A 21970-nucleotide genomic window follows, 5' to 3' on the forward strand; every position below is an offset into this window, starting at 1 on the left:
TGTATTAGCATTCACATAACAATGGAACTGTTATAATAGCATTGTACTAATTTGAACCTATTTACCAAAAATGACCTCATTTACATAAACACTTCATTTCCACAACAATGTACTAGGTTGGGCTTCAGCAAAATCAACTGACGCTTTGCAATTTGTAACATCCAGGAATCAACAATGTATAAATACGAGTAGGTGTAACAATAATACAGTAAAATACTTTTGGGAAAAGGTCCATTAACCTAGTTAAGAAGAGTAAATACACAGCTGTTGGTATATATTTCATTTGCAAATTATTGTGAAAAAAGATCCTCAAACCAAGAGCGTCACAAATCATGGATTGAACAAAGGGACACAAGTCAGTGTTACCCAATACCATGAGGATGCTACCATGTGTTTAGGCCTAGGAAAAAAAAAGTTGTGTTTCCTGTTTCAGTCCTGAAAAAAATTAGGGTCTATACTATAGGCAGAGATTATCTTTTTTCTTCGTTTTTTTTTTAGACTTTGGCGATCTCTAGCGATCAAACTTATAGAAGTACAGTTTAACAAAGTAAAAGTTGTACGAGGACACTTCCTTTCAATGACAATGTTGGAAAACCGAATGTACAATGTTTCATTGCTCAGGTGTCAGATCATGGAGACTAGCTAAAATTGGAGACAGAAAAGGTTGAACTTGATCAGCTTGAAAAAAACTTATGTCCCTTGCAGGGGTCCATACAAAAAACAGGCTAGGGTCAGTAGATTTTTCTGGGGTCGGTCAGGAAACAGGAAACACAGATGAATTTTTTTTTTGCAAATCAGAAAAAAATGAAGCGGGCGAATCTGTTAACCAAGAAATTAACTTGGTGTGGCCTTACTGTGAAAAAAAGATACAAGAGCATCACAACTCAAGGACTGAACAGAGAGACACATGTTAGTGTTACCCAATACCACAAGGATGCTACCGTATGTTTATCTATGTGCCCTATGTCTGATATGACCAGTCACACGTCCTTATGGAATGACATTTCAAACCTACACGAGGTCCGACACTAACCCTCAAACTAGTAGACAAGTATGTGGTAGATTTAACGAAGGTCAATCACTGCAATGACTCAAACGTTACCTAATACCATATTCACGCCAAAGCTAGAAACACATGACGCAAGCTTTCAACTTTTGATCTCTGTGAGATTGAGAGGGTTAAAAAAAGTCATTTTTGCAGAGTATGGAATTTTTAAATTAATATTTTCTATCATCTAACCATACAAAATCTTCCTATACAACAGCACTGTTTATAACTAGTATGAAAGTTCATCTGTTTTTCTGTTCACGGTTGGAGTCCTAAGCAGTAGTGTCAGTGCTCTAAAGGCCAAGGTGCTATTCAAAATTTATGAGTCTAGTTCCTTGTGTTGGAGCTATACCAGCTGCCGTACCATGTAAATAGCATATTCTATATTTCCAGATGCTGTAGTATTAGCTTTTCTACAGTAAAAGGCTAACTTTTGTATGAAAACAAGTGATAAGAAACACGGTAAACTTCCTGTATGCCAGCCTGTGAACCTTCAGGTTTTAACCGAGAGTGTCTGAAGTTGTTACAGTGTTTGACACATGAGCGAAGGCAGGCACTAGAGAGCTTGGAACTTTTGCTACTGGTACTTCCTAACCTTAAACACACTTGAGCATGACTTCTTCGAAAAAAACTATCACACTTTGCATGTTTTTTCACTTAACCTCTCCTTCATGCCTATCCCTGTAACTAATTCAAATGTGACGCTTAAAAGCTACCTCAGCTGAGAAAAATGTCATGGCTCTTTTGTATATTCCTTGATTGTGGTTGAACTTGGAAAGAGGTAAAAAAAAAAACATTTTTCACTATGGGCACTGACTAAAATTTTCATTTCGCTGTCTTCGAGGGCTAATTGCAAAAACCAACTGCTGCCCTACAATATGTTGAACTTGAAGGTGCTAAAATATGCAAGGTGTCATTATAATAATTTTGGTTATAAAATATGCAGTCTTAATTTCATAAAATGAATCAAACAACAATAAAATCCATCATCATCATTTCAAAAATGGCTGAAGATCATATATTTTGTCAACTGTACTTTTCACTTCCTATACAAAGTACATGTATCACTTCCGGCAGCACATCTTGGAAATAGGATGGAAACCATCAAAATTATACACCGTAGATCCTTAGTATGAAAACTGCCGTACAAAGTGTTTTGTTTATTGACAGAAGCGATTATGAAGGGTTACTGTTTAGTTCTGGCCATCAGTTAACAGGCACGTTCCCCGGTCCTGGACCTAACCTTGGTGTTGCTTGTATGGGGGAACCTGATAAGTCAGAAATGTGCCCGGGTCTGCTTGGGTTATCGTAACAATGCAAACTTGCAGCATCCATCCATAACCAGATTCTTTGAGGTCTCCAGTTTTCCTACTAGCACAGAATCCTTTTTTATATCAGAAAAAATACCGAAACTTGTGATTAGCCCAGTCGATTGTAACACTTTATCAAAGACTTGTGCTAGCCCTTATTGTTTGAATAATTAAGAATAAGATATGTTAGGTTTTATTCAACATTAGGTCTTAGCCAACATTTATTTTATTGTTTGTTACTCTCTTTATGTAGTTTGCCATACATTGTACCATGTGCAATTGTCGTGCAATAAAGTTCTTCTATCATTTAAAAATTGGCAGGAAAATTTATGTCATTTCTGCATTTTGACATATGCAAATTTGATCTGACCGCTTCATTTTTTGTTGTGAAAATGTAATTAAAAAGGAATTCCTATATGCTATATACAAGGGATCACATTTGGAAAATGAGTAAGGACATCCTTCTTTTCCTTGTTTACCAGAACTTAAGCATACACTCTTTCTAACAGTTCTGATAGCAATCAGTAATATCCTGTGTGTGTGCTGTTGGATAAATAAGACATTAATTTGTTTATGGTGTTTCTAGGTCATAATATTTGGTGTGTAAATTTGACTACTGGCTTGGAACCACTTGACTGTGGGACCATAGATACAATGGGGGCTTGACAAATAGCGACAATCTTTTCTTTGGTTGTAAAGTGTATTAGTTTGTTTGCATTGTTCGAGACTGAGAAAAGAACAATGTAGTTGGATGATATCTAATATACTAGTCTACTTAATTGGCAACACTGTGTCATTTAAGTTCACAATTAGCCCAGATGGCTCTGGATGAAATGTTATAAATTAACATTTTCTGAAACTATACAATAATGTTCATATTATATACCTCCACTGGTCACAAAAATGACTTTCCCTGGAAAATGCATTGAACCTTTGAACCCTCCCTGACAACTGATATCCCAAATAAGGTCAATGTCAGTTATAAATTGCATTGACTCCATTTTGAATTGACATCGCCGCGGTACAAAATACAAGAGTGCGGCCAATTCTCCATGAATGAACACTACAATTTTCGGTTATCAAAAATTCATGCTTAGGTTCACTCCCGATCACAAAGAGACCCAGTAATGGTACAGAATATTCTTTTATCCAGTAAAACACTCTAAACAACTCTTACATATTATGCATGATACAACTGGCAGATGTTTTAAAAAATGGGAAAAACAATGGTAACTACCATGTTACTATTAGTGACACTAGCAGTCAGCTTCTTTACTTCAAACAACCTACAATCAACCGTCCAAGAACATGATTTTTTTTCTATATTTTTCCCCCACAAAATTGGCAACAACTGCCAACTCTTGAACCCAATATTGACAAGATAAAACCTCAAACAGGAAGTCACTCTCCAATTTTGCCTGGAGAAAGATATCCAGTGTCATTTGGAAGGGAACTTGACACAGATACGGAAGATGCAACACCCACCTTTTCAAGGTGTGGCACACAGATATACAGAACACTTAAGAACTTCATCCATATGACAGATAAGATAGCACGAGGGCTCAGGTGTAAAATCCTCCTTAACACACCTATGATTATACAAGATGACTCACTAATGGTCATTATACAACTTGTGTCTGTGTTAGAAATGGGAATGAAAATGTCAGGGCTGGAAATATTACCTGCAACTACAGGTAAAATTAGAGCTGTGCAGGTATTTCTGATGTCTACCTGCACCTAACCGGCACTGGTCCATGTACTGGGCATATGCAGTTTGGTGCAGGTAAAACTGGAGCAGTGCAGGTATTTCTGATGTCTACCTGCACCTAACCTGCACTGGTCCATGTACTGAGTATATGCAGCAGTGTTTCCGCCAGAGGGCCGTCCACCCGTCATATGACGGCCTGGTGTCGTTTTGGACGGCCTGAACTCGGACAGAGGCCGTCCTCTTAAAAAATCTCGAGACTCGGAAAAATCAGAGAAATTGACAGTCTTTGTTTTGTTGCTGTAGACGAGGACGCCGTCCAAGGCAAGAAAGACACACGTTGTTTGTTTTGCTATTGTTATCATGCTGACGAACAATTGATGTCGGCGCCTTTCGCATACGTTAATCTCATTAAAACCCGTTTTTCAAGTCTCCATCCGGTAAAATGTATCCACAAACATTTTTCCTCGAACAGAATCATTTCGGATGTGAAAATTCTCCTTTGGGAGTCACGTTTTCGTTTTTGATGGTCTTGTAGCGGGCGGGTTGCATGAAAATCCACGCCGCAGTTCGCTATCCACGCCGCGGTTCGCTAACACTTCCGGCTTGCTTGAATACGCGAAAGGCACCACAAATCGGCATATGGATGCATACATTTCCAAAATTCTTCATAATGAATTTCTTAATGGAATGTTACTAATTAGCGGTAGAAACACCGTAGAAAGTAACGTAGTGTAACTCTCTTCGCCAACAAACAAATTCTACAGCTATGCCGGCAAAAATGGCTCTATCCAATCAGAGCGCAGGTCATATGAGGTCAACCAATCAGCGTAGAGTTTACGCTGCTACTTACATATTAATGACAAAATGGCGCGTATTTCCTTCTCCGGCGAGGTTAAGAATGTGTGCTGCAAGTTTATTTTTCCGGCGATTTTCTGACTTTTAACGCCGATTTTTCGCACGCTACGATCACGCTACCATTTGACACTGTACTGGAGACAACAGATGAGTGATCATTTTACAATCAAGGAGCATTTTTGTTGAATGAAACAGCAATGAAAGCTACGATACAGCCAATTATTTTTCAAAATTTGTCTCGTGTATGAGAGATAAGATGACGTTTCTTTACATGTTTTGATGTATTTTTGTCTTGATATTAACGAGTAATTCGTAGCGGAAATATACGGAAGAAGTACGAGTTCGAACGAAGCAAGGCTCATAGAATTAAAAGCGGGCGCTACCGGAGGTTATGATGCCGATGTTTGGAGTTTTGCAGCAGAGTTTTGCAACTATAATTTCCTGACGATACGTTTCCCATCTGTAACAGTGTTTTTATGTCAATACAAAAAAAAATGTGGAATGCTTGTGGACAGTTTCAACTTGTAAACAAGTGTAAACAAATGCCCCGCCCCCTCAGTTAATTTTCGCGACGTGTTCCCTAAGTTAATTAATTTTCGCGACCCGGCCCTTCCTAACTGGACGGCCTCTCAGCTGCAGTCTGGCGGAAACACTGATATGCAGGATATAATGTTATTAATTTAAATAACGATTCATTTGATATCTACCTGCACCTAACCTTCAATGTCACTGTTATTGTTCTGGATTTAAAGGTGGATTTTCATTTGCTGCATTGGCTGTTACCACCAATGAAGTATAACTCTATTTAAGAAATAATGACAAAAACTGTTGACAATGGTTTCTGAACAGTTATAGTATGATCCATACTTGCTAAATTCAGTATGGTTCAGTTAGAATTTGTCTGGTGCAGGTAATTTTCACTTTTACCTGCACCAGTGCAGGTATGCGGAAAAAAAATTTTCAAATTCAAGCCCTGAAGTTGCTTGGTAACTTTGCGTAAACTGCTAGGCAATACACAATGGCTATTATAACTCTTCATTTACCTCATTCAGGTATTCCATTTGTTTGACAATTCAAGTACTAAAAATACTCTCTGGGCGACACCAATCATTTCATGGGAGAAGTATGTACATGTAGTTTTTATGGGATATGATAAGAGTGATTGTTATCTTTATTAAAAGATTACGCTGAACTCATCAGTTTGAAAAAGGTGCCTTCAGAAGTATTCTATCTATGCCATTTTGACAAATTTGTATGAGTTTACTGTTTTAGTTATGCATTTCTTCCTAGTTGCACATATCAGTTACATGTGCAAGCTTGGGACTCCGGGACTCCACATCATGCTACTACTGGCACAAAATTGTCTGATACACGCCAAGATACAATCATAAAGAAGCCCAATCCTGCTGTCATTTGTAATCGTCAATATTGGCAGGCCCAGCGAAGTCAAACATATACAGAATTCCATCACTAATTGTTCTGAATTCCTAGAGTCGCTGAGATTTTGCCACCAACGTTTTTGTAAGTTTCGTCAAAACGTCACAGACTTGCTGCAACTTGTTCTGCACTTCAAAACGATCCCTACATAAAGTCGGGACACCCTTGATATCATCGGTGGCATCGCTGGAGTGTAACCTTTTCTCAACCCCAACTCTTCTACCCTGAAAAAATACCCTCCCTCCTACTGAGAGGAAAAGTAACCCTACACCAATGCAAGCCTCCCAAGTTGCAACCAGACATATTTTGACAGCATGGCTCTGTCCCCTGTTGGCCCTTCAACATACTAATCAAGTCAGCACCAGGTCAATTCTTTCTTCATCTGGGCTGTCCCCTAGCTACATGTACACTGCCCATCACTGTTCCGAGGTGTATAAAATTAGACCTTTACTCCTGTGGGGGCGGAGCTAATGCTTGTTGAAGTCAGCACAGAGAATTTTCCTGTTATCTGGATATGTGTTGTTGTGTCTGACCTCAGCTTAGCTTGACAGAGAAACTTGACAGCCTACCCACCCCCCTAGGTGCCCCCCTCCCACTCATACTGCATGTACCTACTACTGTGTAACTTGCTACCAAAGGATTGTAATACAGGTATTCAACTAATTTGAAAACACGACAGTTATTTCTGTAAACATTTTCACTGACACACTGTATGTGTCACAATGATAGGTAACAGTATGGTTTCACATGTATTATCTTTTCTTTCCTTTGCTAAAATGGCTTTCTTAAAATTTATTTTAACACATACACAGCCAAAAATTGTAGCACAAGATTATATTTACAGTTATCAGAATGAGTGAGAATGCACCACTTAAGAGTTTAATGGTCTGCAAGACTGTGAAAAATCATGTTCAAATTTTCATGGATTGTGGCTTGGAGAAGCACAATAAGTTTGCATAATAACATACATTTCATGGCATTCTCTCATCATACATGTTTAATATCTATACTCTAAACCTGTGTCAAAAATACCTTAGTTAAACATAAGTCAGATACTGGATTGGTTCTGGTTGTTTAAAGTCAATTTTGTTGTGTAAAAAAAAATATGAAATTGCCATAATTGCAATAGAGTAATTTAGAAATCAGTCTTGATTACGAAACCAAGGTGCCACAATGTCTGTAAAGGAATTATGATAATAATAGTACTGTTTACAGGCTATCCTAAAAGAATTGCTTTGTAATATTTAAAATATTCAACAGCCAAGTATTCATATCAGTGTCCTAGCCAGGCCTTTTTAGCATAGGGTCCCCCCTATGCAATGATTTTGAGTGACCCCCTATGCCATAATTTTGACCCCTATGCTGTCTTTCAACCAACATAGGGGTGTTTTGGGAGGAAGAACCTTCATAAATCTTGCAAAAAAAATGAAAATGTAACTTTAGAATGAAGCTATAGCAAAGGGAAAACCTTAACTTCACAAAATCTGTTCCTCATTAAACAAGAAATAGTGTCAAAATGAGTTTCAAAATGAGTTTCAAAATATTTCGGCTCAATGCACGATTTGCGCCACGAAAGTTGCTCTTCTGTACCTGACCCCTATGCTATGAAAAATCCTGGCTAGAACCCTACATATCATTTACGGATGTCTTATAATGCCTCAAGAATCCCCAAGAATGTTAAAACCCACATTCATGGTCTCAGAATGGGGCACTCCCCTTCTGCAAGGAAAAACTTCCTACTCAAATTGATGATGTCACTTCCTGCCTTTACTGTATGTTTTCAAATATTCGCATTCCTCAAGGCTTTTAGTAGTACAACAACAAAGTAGTTCGTTTAGATAACTATCTTTTTCTTTAACTTTTATGATTGTGAAAGTAATATCATATTTCTACTCCCATTGTGAAACAACAGGGATCATATGGTTATGGTTCCCTTTAAATGTTTACATGTGTTTTTAGGGCACATATCATTTACATATATCAAGTGCCCAGCTTTCTACAAGAAAGTGTTCCTTGAAATTAAATTTAGAACCGATTATTATTGCAAAGAATGATTAATTTTCCGTATTTCTAGGAAACCTAAGCCGGAAGTGGAAGTGAATTTCCCATGAGGCATGGCGTGTTGGGCTGGGTTAGGTTTTCCCAACTCGCCACATTTGCAGAACTAATTTTTGACACAACCTTTGGCGGCAAACCGCGTTTTTCGGCGCCGGCAAGCCGGGTTAGAAACCTCCTGACGCCGCAGGAGTTGTAACAATGGAAGAAGGGACCGTGGAATGTTCAGAGTTGACTGAAATCTTATCAGCGGAAACGTCAATAAAATTCCATAAACAAAATGGCGGCAGTGCCCCCCTCCCCCTCCACCCAGCTCGGCTACTAGCTCTCAGGAAGCCGTGTGTTTACGATCTTTTAAACCCCTCACCTGAGGTAGACTAGACTGGAGTTGCCTCTGTAGTGAGTCTCTTTCCTGTTGTAGCTCCTTCATGGTCGACTGGGTGGTCGCTAAGCTCTCTTGAGTGGCGCGCAAGCTGTCCAGAAGCTTGTCCCTTTCGTCCAGCATGTTGACCATCAGTTGTTCGAAATTGGCATCGTCTCCGCCGGCCAGCGAGCCGCGCTGAGAGATCGAGTCTTCGGAAATCGTGGGCATCACGTCGCACATCATTATGTCCACCATTTGAATGAGAACTTACGATCCGTGTATTAGAGGTCAACAAATGTTCACGTACGGGACGAAAGGAGAAGGAAATTATTACGAGGTCTGTACAACGTAAAAATCCCGGGGTAAACCGCGGCGGGCTTTTCCCTCACCGTATATACACACGAGCTGGTTAGGTTGGAGTCACCCCTCCACAAGTCCGCAGCACCGCAGCCCAAATCGCCGCTTCAGGGCGGCATCAGAGCGACTCCAGGGCGCGCATTTTGCTACCTTGGGCGGCTTGAAGGTTCCGTGGTCGTGTACAAAGCGGGGGATGAAGTCTGTGGGTCATCCTAAAGCGGTGCTTGGGCGTTTTTGTCGCGGGTGTCGGTGGTTCGGATCCTCGCTGCTCCGCTCCCAGCCACAGTCCCCATCCCGCACTGCCGTCCCGGCATGCACCGCCGTGACCCCACCCCCACAAACACGACCCCATAGCCCCCAGGCAAAACTGCACAATACCAAAACTTCTAACAACCGCCCGGCTACAATTACAACCCCAATTAGGATTTATCAAATCGTCAAAATAAGTTATCCTCGTGTGAATGGATACAGCACGACAGATTTTAATACACGCGCGTCAAATTCGTATAACCCCGAGGCCGTTGACACGGGAGAGCCGCTACAATTCATTAAACCGCCTAAGAAAGTAATTTGGAGCGCGCAATGTTTATGTAAAGTCCATGACTTGACACGAGAGAATGATTACAGTTAACAGAAGGAAATTGAAGACATTATAGGATTAGAGTGTACAAAACTGCATAATGAGGGGATTTGAATAAAATAGAATCTTGCAATTGCGGTTGAATGGATAATAACAAACATGGGCTAGTCTTGGAGCACTTAAATATATTTTTTCCAGTTCTTAAAGTGAAATGCTTCTAAAACCTAGCCTGGGTACCATCCCCAGGGGGTTAAAATCATCTTTATTCCATACAAGATGAATGACATATTAAATACATAGCTAAAAACCTAGGACAATCCTTTGTCTCATGTTTAGGTAACAAGAGGAGGACGCAAGGTGGACAGACAAAAATACAATATACTAGTCACTGTGTGCATCGGACATACAGACGTTCTCTGTTAAAAATTGCCATATATAATTATAATTACGGGTACATTATATAACAATTACAATTTAGAGTTCTTAAAAAAGACAGCAGCTAAATTTTACATCTAATTTTTACAGTAGAACAATCCTGAAGTGCATTCCCAAGCAGGCGTGTTTCTGGCACAATAGATTGCATAAGATGCACAAAGTGCACACTTTCCCAGTCTACTTTTAAGATGTCTGACTTCACGGTCTTTGTGACTGACCGGACAGAGTGACTTCAGCTTTGCAATGTTCTCGCCGTTAATCCACCCTCTGCTTCCTACTTCAACTGTAACAAGAGTAGCCCTGTATCCACTATGAAAGTTAATGTCATTAACCAGACTTTCGTACTTCGCCGATTTTCTATCCTCGGCGTCCTGTGCATTCTGATCAAACGGGACGGTAAGTTCAATCAGGGTCAGCGTTCGTTTGACAGGATCCTGGACTGTGATGTCAGGTACCAGCGGTGTCGGTAGGATGTCTGGGGGAATTGTGGTGTGTGTACCTCCTTCCAGGTAGTCTGGGCTTAAGTCACACCTGATTGTGACCTCTGGGTTGGACTTTGCATGCCACAGCTTAAGGGTGCTGACTAGTTCCATAAGGACACTATTATGTCGCCAGGTATACCTGTCCTTGAGGGCTACAGGGCACATGTTGAGGACATGACGCAGAGTCTGCCGTCCTTTGCAAAGTTGCAAAGTATATTCGCAAACTCTATAACTGGTTATAGAGTTTGCGAATATACTACTGGGGATGGTACCCAGGCTATCTAAAACCAGGGACAGGTACCCTGGATGCCAAACTCGTTCTTCGGGCGGCAATAGCCTTTCGCCCGCCGGTCTAAATTACTGCTACGGGGGAGTCTAGCCCGGGGGGAGTTTGGCCGCCCTCAAATATATATATACTCCTCTGCGGGCGAAGTACCCTGGCTGCCGAAAAAAACGGTTAGCGGCCTGTAAACTTGGCTGGCACCCAGGGTAAGGGACAGGGAACAAGTGTCTCGTTAGGCGCAGCAAAAATTACTTAACCAGAAATTATTTTTAAAAATTCATTAGAAACGCAATCTTTACATTTCCTTGTATTCAAACTTTTTGAAAAAAATTAAAGGGGGTCTTGAGAAACCGTATAAAACACTAGTTGATTTTAACAATCTATCTCAAGGACATTCGTCTGAGGATGGAACCAGACAGTTGTCTTTGAAGATAAAAGTAAAACCTCCACAAGAAGGTATAAAATGGCGGTGTGGTAGTTTTGCGGCGACGTCAAAAAACGGTAATGACAGCCCAACCGCCGCCGGTAGCCTGGTATCCAGTCTATCTCGTGGTTGGGGTGGGTTTTCTTCGGGGCTGCAGAAGCTCTTCCCCGCCCGACTCAGCAAGGTTCCCCGGTAGGTTTGGCATGTCACGTGGGGCTAATCAACTCCGGGCGTGTCAAACTCAGTTTTCACAGGTGTCACACCCCCCGTACCCATGGTACCGGGCGGTCTGTTGGGCTGGACGGGGAAAACTATCGGGCGGCCCCGAAGACAGCCTGCCCCAACCACGATAGACTGGATACCAGGCTACGTACCGCCACGGGGGCCGCGAAAAAAAGCCTCGGCGAGATGAGGTTCAAAGACCGGACAAGAATCGGAGCCGAGGTCACCTACGGTCAGCTAGTGCACTGACCTCGTTGGATTAAAAGGAACTGAAAAGGCAATTTACCATAGTCTCCACCTGCCTTTGGACACGAAAGCCGAGTCTGATGGTTCTAAATCACAGTTACGGTGCATTCGCCTTTACTCTGAAATAAGAATAAGTCAACCATAATAATATAGAAAACTACACTGCAATTCTAAAAAAAAGAAGGTTTTTACGCTCTTTTATGATCCTTTCAGAAGCAAAAGGGCTAATAAAAGACTTGACTTGGCAAATTGGCAACGGATGTAAACCACCGCAAGTACAATGTAATAACAGGTCGTCCCTATAGCACTAGACTTAAGTAAATACTAAAATAAAATAGGCCATGTTGACTCGATTATATGGATGGCATCTACAGGGAACCCTAATACTGAGGCGAGCGTGCGAATAAAAAAGTTTGACAAAAAAGTTTCCTTCATTATGAAAACTACGTGGACATAAAGGTTGAACAAATGACTTAAACAAATGAGTATGGTATGGCAAAAAAGAATTGATAGACTATTCATTTTCATTTATTCGCATTTTCTTCTTTTCCTGAATTGATTTTGACATTCTATGACATTTGTATCGTTTTGAAATCCTTTTTTTTTTGCAACATACGACATATATTCTCTCATTTTGAACGATTTACAGTATGGTCGAATTTCTTTTTGGAAGCGGACGAAAATTCATGCGCGCGTGGATGTCATCCAAATAATCAAATCAGCATGGCCTTAAGTGTGATAAGTGAGCTAATACCACCTACCACATGTACTAGTATCTGATAGTAACAGATGTGTTCTAAGTTTACCGGTGGCGCCTGCGAGCACAACGCCCGGAGAAATTAAGGAAATTACGTGAAATTTGTGGAAGTATAGTCTGGTGGACACCAATTCTATCACTGCGTTTTTCCTTGAAGTCAAATGAAGAGTTAATGAGGAAGGCGTCGAAAGGGGTTCTTTGATTTTGGATCGTCAGACCGAAAAAAACAACGAGAAAGATATCACATGGCACCTCACATGTAACATGTGCGAACATCTTAAAGCGATATAATGTAAGATTTTCACTTATTTTAAACATCGTTGTTTTACACATTTTCTTGTGCTGTAAGCCTACCTGGGTTCATAATGACATTTGGGGAGTAAAAGATCAACGTCGTTTTGCGCCGCAAAAACGTGTTGAAAAACTGCCAACTCCTCGGTTTGTTTACCGCTGTTTGTTTACATTCTTTTTAGGAGCCTCCTAAAAATACAGCGGGCCTGGTGCAACTAATTCTATTTCTGCGCGCGCTGAGTCGCAGGAAAAGTGAAAAAGCGACTCTAATATGTTATTGAAAATGACAATCTAGATGAGAAAATTTCAATTATTCATATTTACAGTTTTGGCGCAAAAACCTTACATAATACATGTATTGCTTTAAAGGTGGAATCAACATTTCTAATCAAAGTGGGTAACACCTGTTCAATTGCAGTCTCCAGCTTGTGAAACTTGGACCATTTTCAAGTTCGCGGACTCTCTCGTAGGCAATTGTACAATTCTCAGGATCCCCTGTTGCTTTCTCCTTAAAATTGCGCTTAATTACGTTGACACACAAGAGTCTTCCTTTTCTCAAAGCTCGGGCAGAATTTCAAATAACAACTGTCAAAAGATGTTTACTGCCAAATCCCAGTCCCATCCTACTCACACACTAACCTCCCACACTGTACCCAACTTGGCGTAACTTCCAAACAAAAGTGACCTTTTGTTTCTCCTTAGAAATACTCTGATGACTTGAATTGCACATTCTTGTAATCCAAGTCAACCTGAAAAACCTTTTGTCTAAAGGCAAATGTCAGTCCAACAGGTGAGTAGATTAATCGTACGGCCTACGCGCACTGTACTCTCCAAGCAGAGGTTTGGGCTTTGGCTTATTTTGGCGTGTATTTGGACTTTTTTGGAGGGCTTTCTTCTCTACACTTGGATCTTTTTTTTTACGCCAACCAGTGCAAAAAAGGAATGCCCGATAAAACCCCCCAAAACCCGCCAAAAAAGCCAAAACCCAAACCTCTTTAGCTATCACAAAGTCAAGACCATACCATGTTCAGGACAAAAGATTAAAAAAAACAACAGACGTTCTGCTGTAGTACCAAGGTCAGCCACCAGGAGGCCCATATTTTACCATAGCCTTTGTCTTCCTACGACCTACATGTACCAACATACGCAATATGATCACAATCCATAAAGGCGTTCTGACGTTATGATGACAACAGATGTGCGGAAACACACACATACTCACACCGACCAAAAACAATACTTCCATTTTTCATGCATGGAGGTAACAAACGTCGCTGCTTCAAGTTGTCTGTGAAGGAAGTTAAACGCGCCACTTTATTAACACGCGGCACCCACACAGCACGGAATTCATTCCTTCGCGTACCTTCTTTCGCATTTTTTTAGCCAGACATCAATGGCATATTTACAAGCCTGCCAGACACAGCACAATTCGGAGTAGCCTGGTATCCACGCACTAGACTGGGTGCCAGATCCGTAGCACACTGGACACAAAGTCCAGTGTGATGGGTCTGGCACCCAGGCTAGGTATCCTAGCTCATCATCATCGGTCGGCTGCAACGCACTCTACCGTGGTTTGGGTAGGCTGTCTTCGGGGCTCTGAGAGTTTTCCTCCGTCCAGCTCAACAGGCCGCCCGGTAGGAGTGTTACGCCTGTGATAGAGTTTTGCACGCCAGGAGTTGATTAGCCCCACAAACTCATGTCCAGCAGAACCTACCGGGGAACCTAGCTGAGTCGGGCGGGGAAGAGCTCGTGTAGCTTCGTAGAGAATCCGCCCCAGCCACGATAGACTGGACTCCAGGCTAGATTCGGAGAGAACAGAGAATAGTTATACTCCACCGGGACCCTGACAGGTGCAGACTGAGGCGATTTCATTATGACAACTCCAGCGGGACAACAACCATTAGAAACAAACAATGGACATGATTATAGATACATTAACATTTACCGCCAAATCGGTGGCGATTAGTTTAACACTGCCTCATGATTTCGAGTGCTAGAATGGAGTTTGTGTGTTATTTTCATCGTTGTTATTTTTCCAGCCGTCATTACTTGAAATATTTATTTGCGTCTTTATAAGTGGGTCATTTCGTCTTCCACTGACTCAAAAGAAGTCAAAGCCGAGAGATCTAGCTTTTAAAATACAATACTTAGTATTATTCTTGGCTAAGTTCAAAATTTGTCACGAAAAAAAAAAAGAGAACGTCGGAAGATTTTTCAGAGTCCAAGGACTGCTGTGGGCGTAATATAAGGCCACAACAAGTAATTTTTATGGATGACATCAGCGCGCGCATTAATTTTCGCCTGATTTTGGAGAGAAAAACAAGAAATTTTGTTGCCTTCTGACAGTGGTCAACATGCCGAAAATGGGTAAAGATGTCTGTTTCCATGCCGAAGGTGGATGGCAGATAACTATGAAGAGAGGAGACAAGAGAGGGCTCTTTATTAATTAAATAATATTATTATGTTTCTTACTTTGATGCAGTGATGTCGGCTGTGTATATGTGATGTTTCCATTGAATCAAAACCATTTGTACAATGATTGAGTCAAAAATTTACAATGTAAGAACCTTGTGCTTGTTTTTTCGCTTGCTTGCATTAGATTTGGAGTCTGCGGAGGATGTAATCCATAAAATTTACTTGCTGTGGCCTAATTGGTCTCTGCTGATTCCGGACCGACCACAAACACACACCCCGTACTCTGCAACTGTGTGATTTCCCCAGGTACAAGCGCTGAGGAAGAACGAGGCTAGCGAGTAAATGATGTAACGTTACGTTACGTGGGGATGGGAGCTGATAAAGTATTTCGGGGTCAAAAAGATACAAAATGATGAGAAAAAAAATAAAAACGCACACACAATCACACAACTACACAAACACAACACGTACACATACACACACAATCACACAACTACACAAACACAACACGTACACATACACATACACATACACACACAATCACACAACTGCACAAACACAACACGTACACATACACATACACACACAATCACACAACTACACAAACACAACACGTACACATACACATACACATACACACACAAACACACAAAGACATGCACATACACATACACACACGCACACACACACTCAGACTCAGATTGATACACACACACAACTACACAAACACATATACACGCGCACGCACGCACGCACACACACACACACATTCACACAACTACACAAACACATGCACGTACACATACACACATTCACACATTCACACAAATACACAAACACATATACACACGTACGCACGAACACACACACACAATCACACAACTACACAACACATACACGTACACATACACACACAAAAACACACACACATAAATATACATACATGATGCACACGCACACACGCACGCACGGACACACACACACACAAACGCACGCACGCACGCATTTTTACGCGCAAAAGTCGTGAACAGATCAATTTTCCGTGCCATGACAAAGTTTACAAACATGTCCTCAGTGGTGACAGCTCTGCCTGCTGACCATACCCTCTGTGTACTCTCCAAGCAGATGTTTGGGTTTTATAGTGGCTTATATTGCAGTGTCAGATGAAGCGGATGCCACACATGGTGCGGTACGGAGCAGACATCGGTGGAATGCCGCCTGTGACGTCCGCCCGCCCCACGGAATGGAGAAACTGAAACCCTGGCCGCCGGGAATGACAGGAATGACGAGTGTCAACTCATCATCACAACACAACAAACAACAACACGGAGGGTACTCTCCAAGCAGAGGTTTGGGGTGGGTTTGGCTTATTTTTTGGTGTTTTTTAGGATTTTTTTATCGGGGTTTCTTTTTTTACACTGGAATATGTTGGCGTAAAAAATCCAGTGAAAAAAAAAGAAACCCCGATAAAAAAAGCCTAAAACACGACAAAAATAAGCCAAAACCCAAACCTCTGCTTGGAGAGTATAAGATAACCCACAACCCTAAGAAAGTCAAGATATCACGAATTCGCTGATCTCTTATAACAGATCTTAAGGTGGCTGAAAGACAGTATCCATGAAATTGGCAAGGCAGTATCATTGGCAGGGCAGTATCCAAAAAAAGAAACTCCCAAATAGATACGCCTAAAACACAAAATAAGTCGAAGCCCAAACCTCTGCTTGGAGAGTACAAATGCCCAATGTGTTCCTCAAAACACTCTATTCCTCTTGTGCATTACGCTACCTTGAATGTTATTTGAATACTTTGTTGGTTACATATGTTCGAGGATGTTACTATTACATGTAACGTTATATAGCACACATGATTTACAACACATTGCGGTGGTGAGCTCTGAATAAACGTCTCTCTTTGGGGTCTCTGTATGTGCTATGTTTATTTCAGTTTTTATTGGGTATTATTACTCCGTGAAGGAGGTCAGGACCTCCGGACGGAGTGTTGTGATCGGCTGATTTTTCATGTTCGCAGTCAAAACACTGGGTTCTCTTTGTGTAATCGGCACGCAATTTTATACGCCGTCTGCGGGCATGCCCGTGTTGATGCACGAATGTGTATTTTTGCCGTTGCTGCTTTCGCGGTCAATGTAATATTGCAGACGCACCCCTACAATTACGAGGCGAATTGGAATGGTCCAGAAAAACGCGTTGTTTGGAATAGCAGGGGGGGGGGTTGGAACTTCATGCAGATACGGGGTGGTTTTGATAAGTGGTTCCAGATGTTTTTGCCCATGCTTAAGAGATGCCAAGTTTTTTTGGAAGATGTTCGCAGCCAAAACGCATTCTTCCGTACGTCGCATTTCTGTGTAATTTCGCATGTGGTGTGGCATTATGTCCGGGATGATGCACGTCTTTTTATTTTTACCGTAGCTGTTTTGATATTGAAGTAAATGCATATTTTAGAAACATCCCTACCTTTACAATCCTGTGGAATAGGCCGTAGGTTTAGGCAGTTGTCTGGTAGCAGAGGTACTCTAGCAGATATCCTGGTTATCTGGCCGGCGGTAGTAACACTCGCGGTGCTTACCGCAACTGTTGCTGGAATTTGGCCTGTTCCAGGCGCGCTTAATTAGGTACAGGCACGGTAAGACGGTGGGACTGTCTTTGTTACTAGACACGACCATGATAGTCCGATCTTTATGTGAATGCAATGATTGTGTGTGTGTAATTGAAATGAACTTCGAACTTGAGGCACAGTATCTTTACACGCCCTGGGAGCAGTAATGGATTTAGCTCTTTGTATGTTTTATGCTTGTGACGCGCCCTCATTATATTAACCGTTGCCTAATTATAATGTCTGCACAGTAGGTCTGGCGTTGACGCTTGGGATTTTGTTGAAATACTGATGATAAAACTTCACGGAGGATTGTCACCTATGGCTTCTTGTTCTATCTTGCATTGTGCTAACATGTGTTCAACTCTGACGTGATTAGCATTGTCGCATTTACTAAGTTAAAATTAGGGTCAAGATGACCATTACAGTTCAGAAATAGGCATTCAGTTCAAATATAACAATGATCGCACAAAATCAATTGGATTCGTATTCTTTTACTTTGTTTCCTACACCTTTTTACCATCGTTTAACCAATTCGTTCACTTAAAGGCCATGGAAGTTATGATAGTTGTATATCCATGTTGCATGAAAATATTGAAAACTATATCGCACAAACACACAAACCCAGTTATCAAACTTATCAGTAGATGGGGATGTTTGGCTGGCCCTGTGGTGACCTCAGTACAAACAGCAAACTGCACAGTTGGGCAAATAACCCACTCTTTCAGCTGTTAACGGCAGGGATTGCTTATTGAGCAAAAGTTGGATCTTTTGTCTTCCAAGTCTGTCTTCAAAAAACAAGTCAAACCCATTGATTCAGGAGTTACGGTAGCTTTTTTTATTTCTTGTGTCTAGTTATGTATTACTTGTTTGTACCTATATCAAATGTTCCTTTTGTATTTGCAAATTTCCCTCCTCGGGCATGAGTCTGCAATGAACAATCATTATTGAGCGCTCATTTCCTGTCTTTACTACTCCAGCGGCATGGCTTTAAAATCAGCCGAATTGTGCACCTTTGTCTAAAAGCGCTAAATTTGGCACACGTGAAGTTGAACATATTCTACACAAATATGAGGAGGCCGGCATGAGTAGAAATTTGCTAGCCTCTACCAGGCTTCGGGAGGCAGCCGGAAAGAGTAGAAATATACTAATATACCGGCGGCGGGCAGATAGAGAGCCTGGTAGAGGCTAGAAATTTGCAAAATAGACGGATAACATGACAGGGGAGCTACTAGAAGTTAGCTAAAGGAAAGGGGATACAGTTTGCCGATTCCGAAGTGTACCCGATCCTTAAAGCATACCAACTCCCCTAGTATTTCATGATCTATTTGACCGATTCTACTCTTTCCAGTCACCGCTGAAGCCTGGTATATATTGAGGCTATCCTTCTCTTACTTTGTCACTACTAGAAGTTTTCTTATCTCTCACGCCCTTCATTATCAAACACCGTATCACCAGTGTGCTTCGGACACTAAAGGCACTCAGTTACTATCAATTCTTTCCCCTCTCGACTTTAGCGTCTCCTACTGACGAGTGATGGTATTTCAGTCTAATTTCAACGACCAGCCGCACGCCTGCCGTTGAGATTAGTCTATTTAGATAAGAACTGAAACCTCAAAGGTGAAATACGTAGAACCTTGTAAGATTATTTGAGATAATATCCAATGGTTGATCATGAGTTCTAAAAATGGGTAGGATCTCTCTTTAAAACAAATCGACATTTTAACGGTGTCCTATCTCTGTTAGAAGTGTACCATCTTGAACAATACTTAGTTCTTATCTATACACACATTTCTATTTAGTAATTCAGTGTTGTTAATCATCAGCGAAACTAGTACCAGCGTCAGCGATTTATGCTAGATAGAACACACATTATTCAAGATGGTACACTTCTAACAGAGGCAGGACTCCTAAAATGTTTGTTTGTTTTAGAGAGAGATCCTACTCTGTTTTAGAACTCAGTGAACTACACTACTAGTATCATAAAGCTAAGATACTTATCTTGAGTTATCATGCTAAACCACATACATGAATACATACAAGCGCTATTGGAAATACAACCTTCTTCCCGAAGGTAATAAACATCTACGGGGAGGGCGGAGTGCATGTTACGAGTATCCAAGTATGACGTCATGGAATGGATGACGCACTTGCAATGCAATGTAAACTCGACAGGCGGCGCGATGTACCGTACCGTCATGACGTACCAGGCTATGACGTAATCTCTTGAGAGGTGATGTTTCCGATGTACCGAGCCAGTTCACTCCGATTGGAACCTGAAAGAAACATGATCGCAGCTGAAAATATGCAGAAAATACTTTCAGAAAAAGATCATTTAAGTTCCATTGTCAAAGCATTTACCAGCAAGGAGAGAAACGATTGCTCAACCCTTCCATCATGACAATTCATGAGCCACTCCCACTTTTCCTACTGATGCCGATAGAGATTCTCTCTAACTTTCTCTGTCAATAGCCTATCTTCAGCGTGCACACACACACACACACACACACACACACACACACACACACACACACACACACACAAACATACCTGTCCTTGGTGCTGAATGCTACACACACACACACACACACACACACAAAAACACCTGTCCTTGGTGCTGAATGCTACACATACACACAAACATACCTGTCCTTGGTGCTGAATACTATAGCTACACACACATACACACACATGAGCGCGCACAACCACACACAAAAATACCTGTCCTTGGTGCTAAATGCTACACACATGCACACACACACACACACACACACACACACACACACACACACACACACACATATACACACTATACAACTCTAAATGAGATTCTATGACATTGACAACACACAGAAGCAAGAGGGAGAATGTCATATATTACAAAAAAAGCTGCTTCTTCCTCCACAGCTCTACTTCACAACAAACAAAAAGGCAGCTCTGGAACAAGGACTACAATTCAGTTGTCTCCAAGTAAATCTTAAAACCCTTTTGTTGTAAAAATTAATTACATCATTTTGTCCTGGTGCAACTACTGACAACTGGTTCATTCATTCCCACACTTGGAACATCCCATTATGCAACCAAGGGGGTGTCCCATTGGTTTAAAACCCAAAAATGCCCCTCTGGAATGAACCATTCAGTCAGAAATTAAACAATAGCTAATCATGCTACAGTATACATTCACTGGCAGTTTAAAAGCTGTTCTTCTTTCAGATAAAACTGTCTAAGGCACTTCCAACACCTAATAAATACATCCAAAAGTTCCAGTCCAATCTTTTAACAGCACTTTATGTCCTTCTAATAGTATAAAGAATTAACCTTCCAAAGTGTTCTCTACGAGAACCATTTTATAGAAAAGTCACACAACCAATTCTGTATCTTCCTGCACCTATAAATAAAAGCATCTTTGTATCTACAATTCATTTCCATTTCTTCTTTTTTTTTAGATTTTAAAAATGTCTTTGTAAAAAATGGCAAGCTCTGTTAAAAATAAGTACAGTCTGTCCCATATGCATACTTAGGCTCTAGATATCACATAAAATCCATACGTCATACAAATATATCCATTCTCTATAGACTATCTTCTAGTATATAGATATACAGGCAATGCACATGTCAGTGAAAACCTTGGGGGTGGGGGTGACATGGACAACACTGGGCCAGACCTTACATCTACTTGGAAATTATGATTATAATAATTTCATGTGAATCTGTATGTGTTACGCACAACAATAGCAGTTAAATCAACATGTCATACATGTATATGTAAACACAAAACTAAGTTTACAGCTCTTTAGAATAAAGATTAATAATTGCTCTAATTTTGCCCCAGAGTTTTCACTGACAGTGCCTTAAGTACATTATAAGTAAAGAACATTTCAATCTTAACATCAAGTTTAGAATTTGCTGTTATTTCTTGACTACATCACTATGTCATGTATGTAAGACTTCACAGTAGTTGGTCTTGTTTCAGGACATCATTCTTGTAAACTATATTTTCACCACTTAATTGTGATGGTTTGCATTCAGAGTTATACATCATTTCTGCTCTATATGAAATTAGTACCCAGATATACACTTACCATTAATAT

The 21970-nt window shown here is 40.9% G+C and overlaps 1 protein-coding gene across 18 annotated transcripts in view; it reads right to left on the bottom strand.

The window, feature by feature from the left end:
* Positions 1–9455, bottom strand: part of LOC109481816 (liprin-alpha-1-like) — a 41320-nt gene extending 31865 nt beyond the window's left edge. For all 18 annotated transcript variants that reach the window (XM_019784412.1, XM_019784407.1, XM_019784414.1 and 15 more), the window contains exon 1: positions 8781–9455. In XM_019784412.1, coding sequence (XP_019639971.1) covers positions 8781–9032 — 252 coding nt within the window. In that variant the 5' untranslated portion in view covers positions 9033–9455. The remainder of the gene's footprint in view (positions 1–8780) is intronic.
* Positions 9456–21970: the final 12515 nt, after the last annotated feature.

Source organism: Branchiostoma belcheri, unplaced genomic scaffold, assembly GCF_001625305.1.
Source record: "Branchiostoma belcheri isolate BF01 breed outbred unplaced genomic scaffold, Haploidv18h27 scaffold58, whole genome shotgun sequence".
NCBI classification, from domain to species: Eukaryota; Metazoa; Chordata; class Leptocardii; order Amphioxiformes; family Branchiostomatidae; genus Branchiostoma; species Branchiostoma belcheri.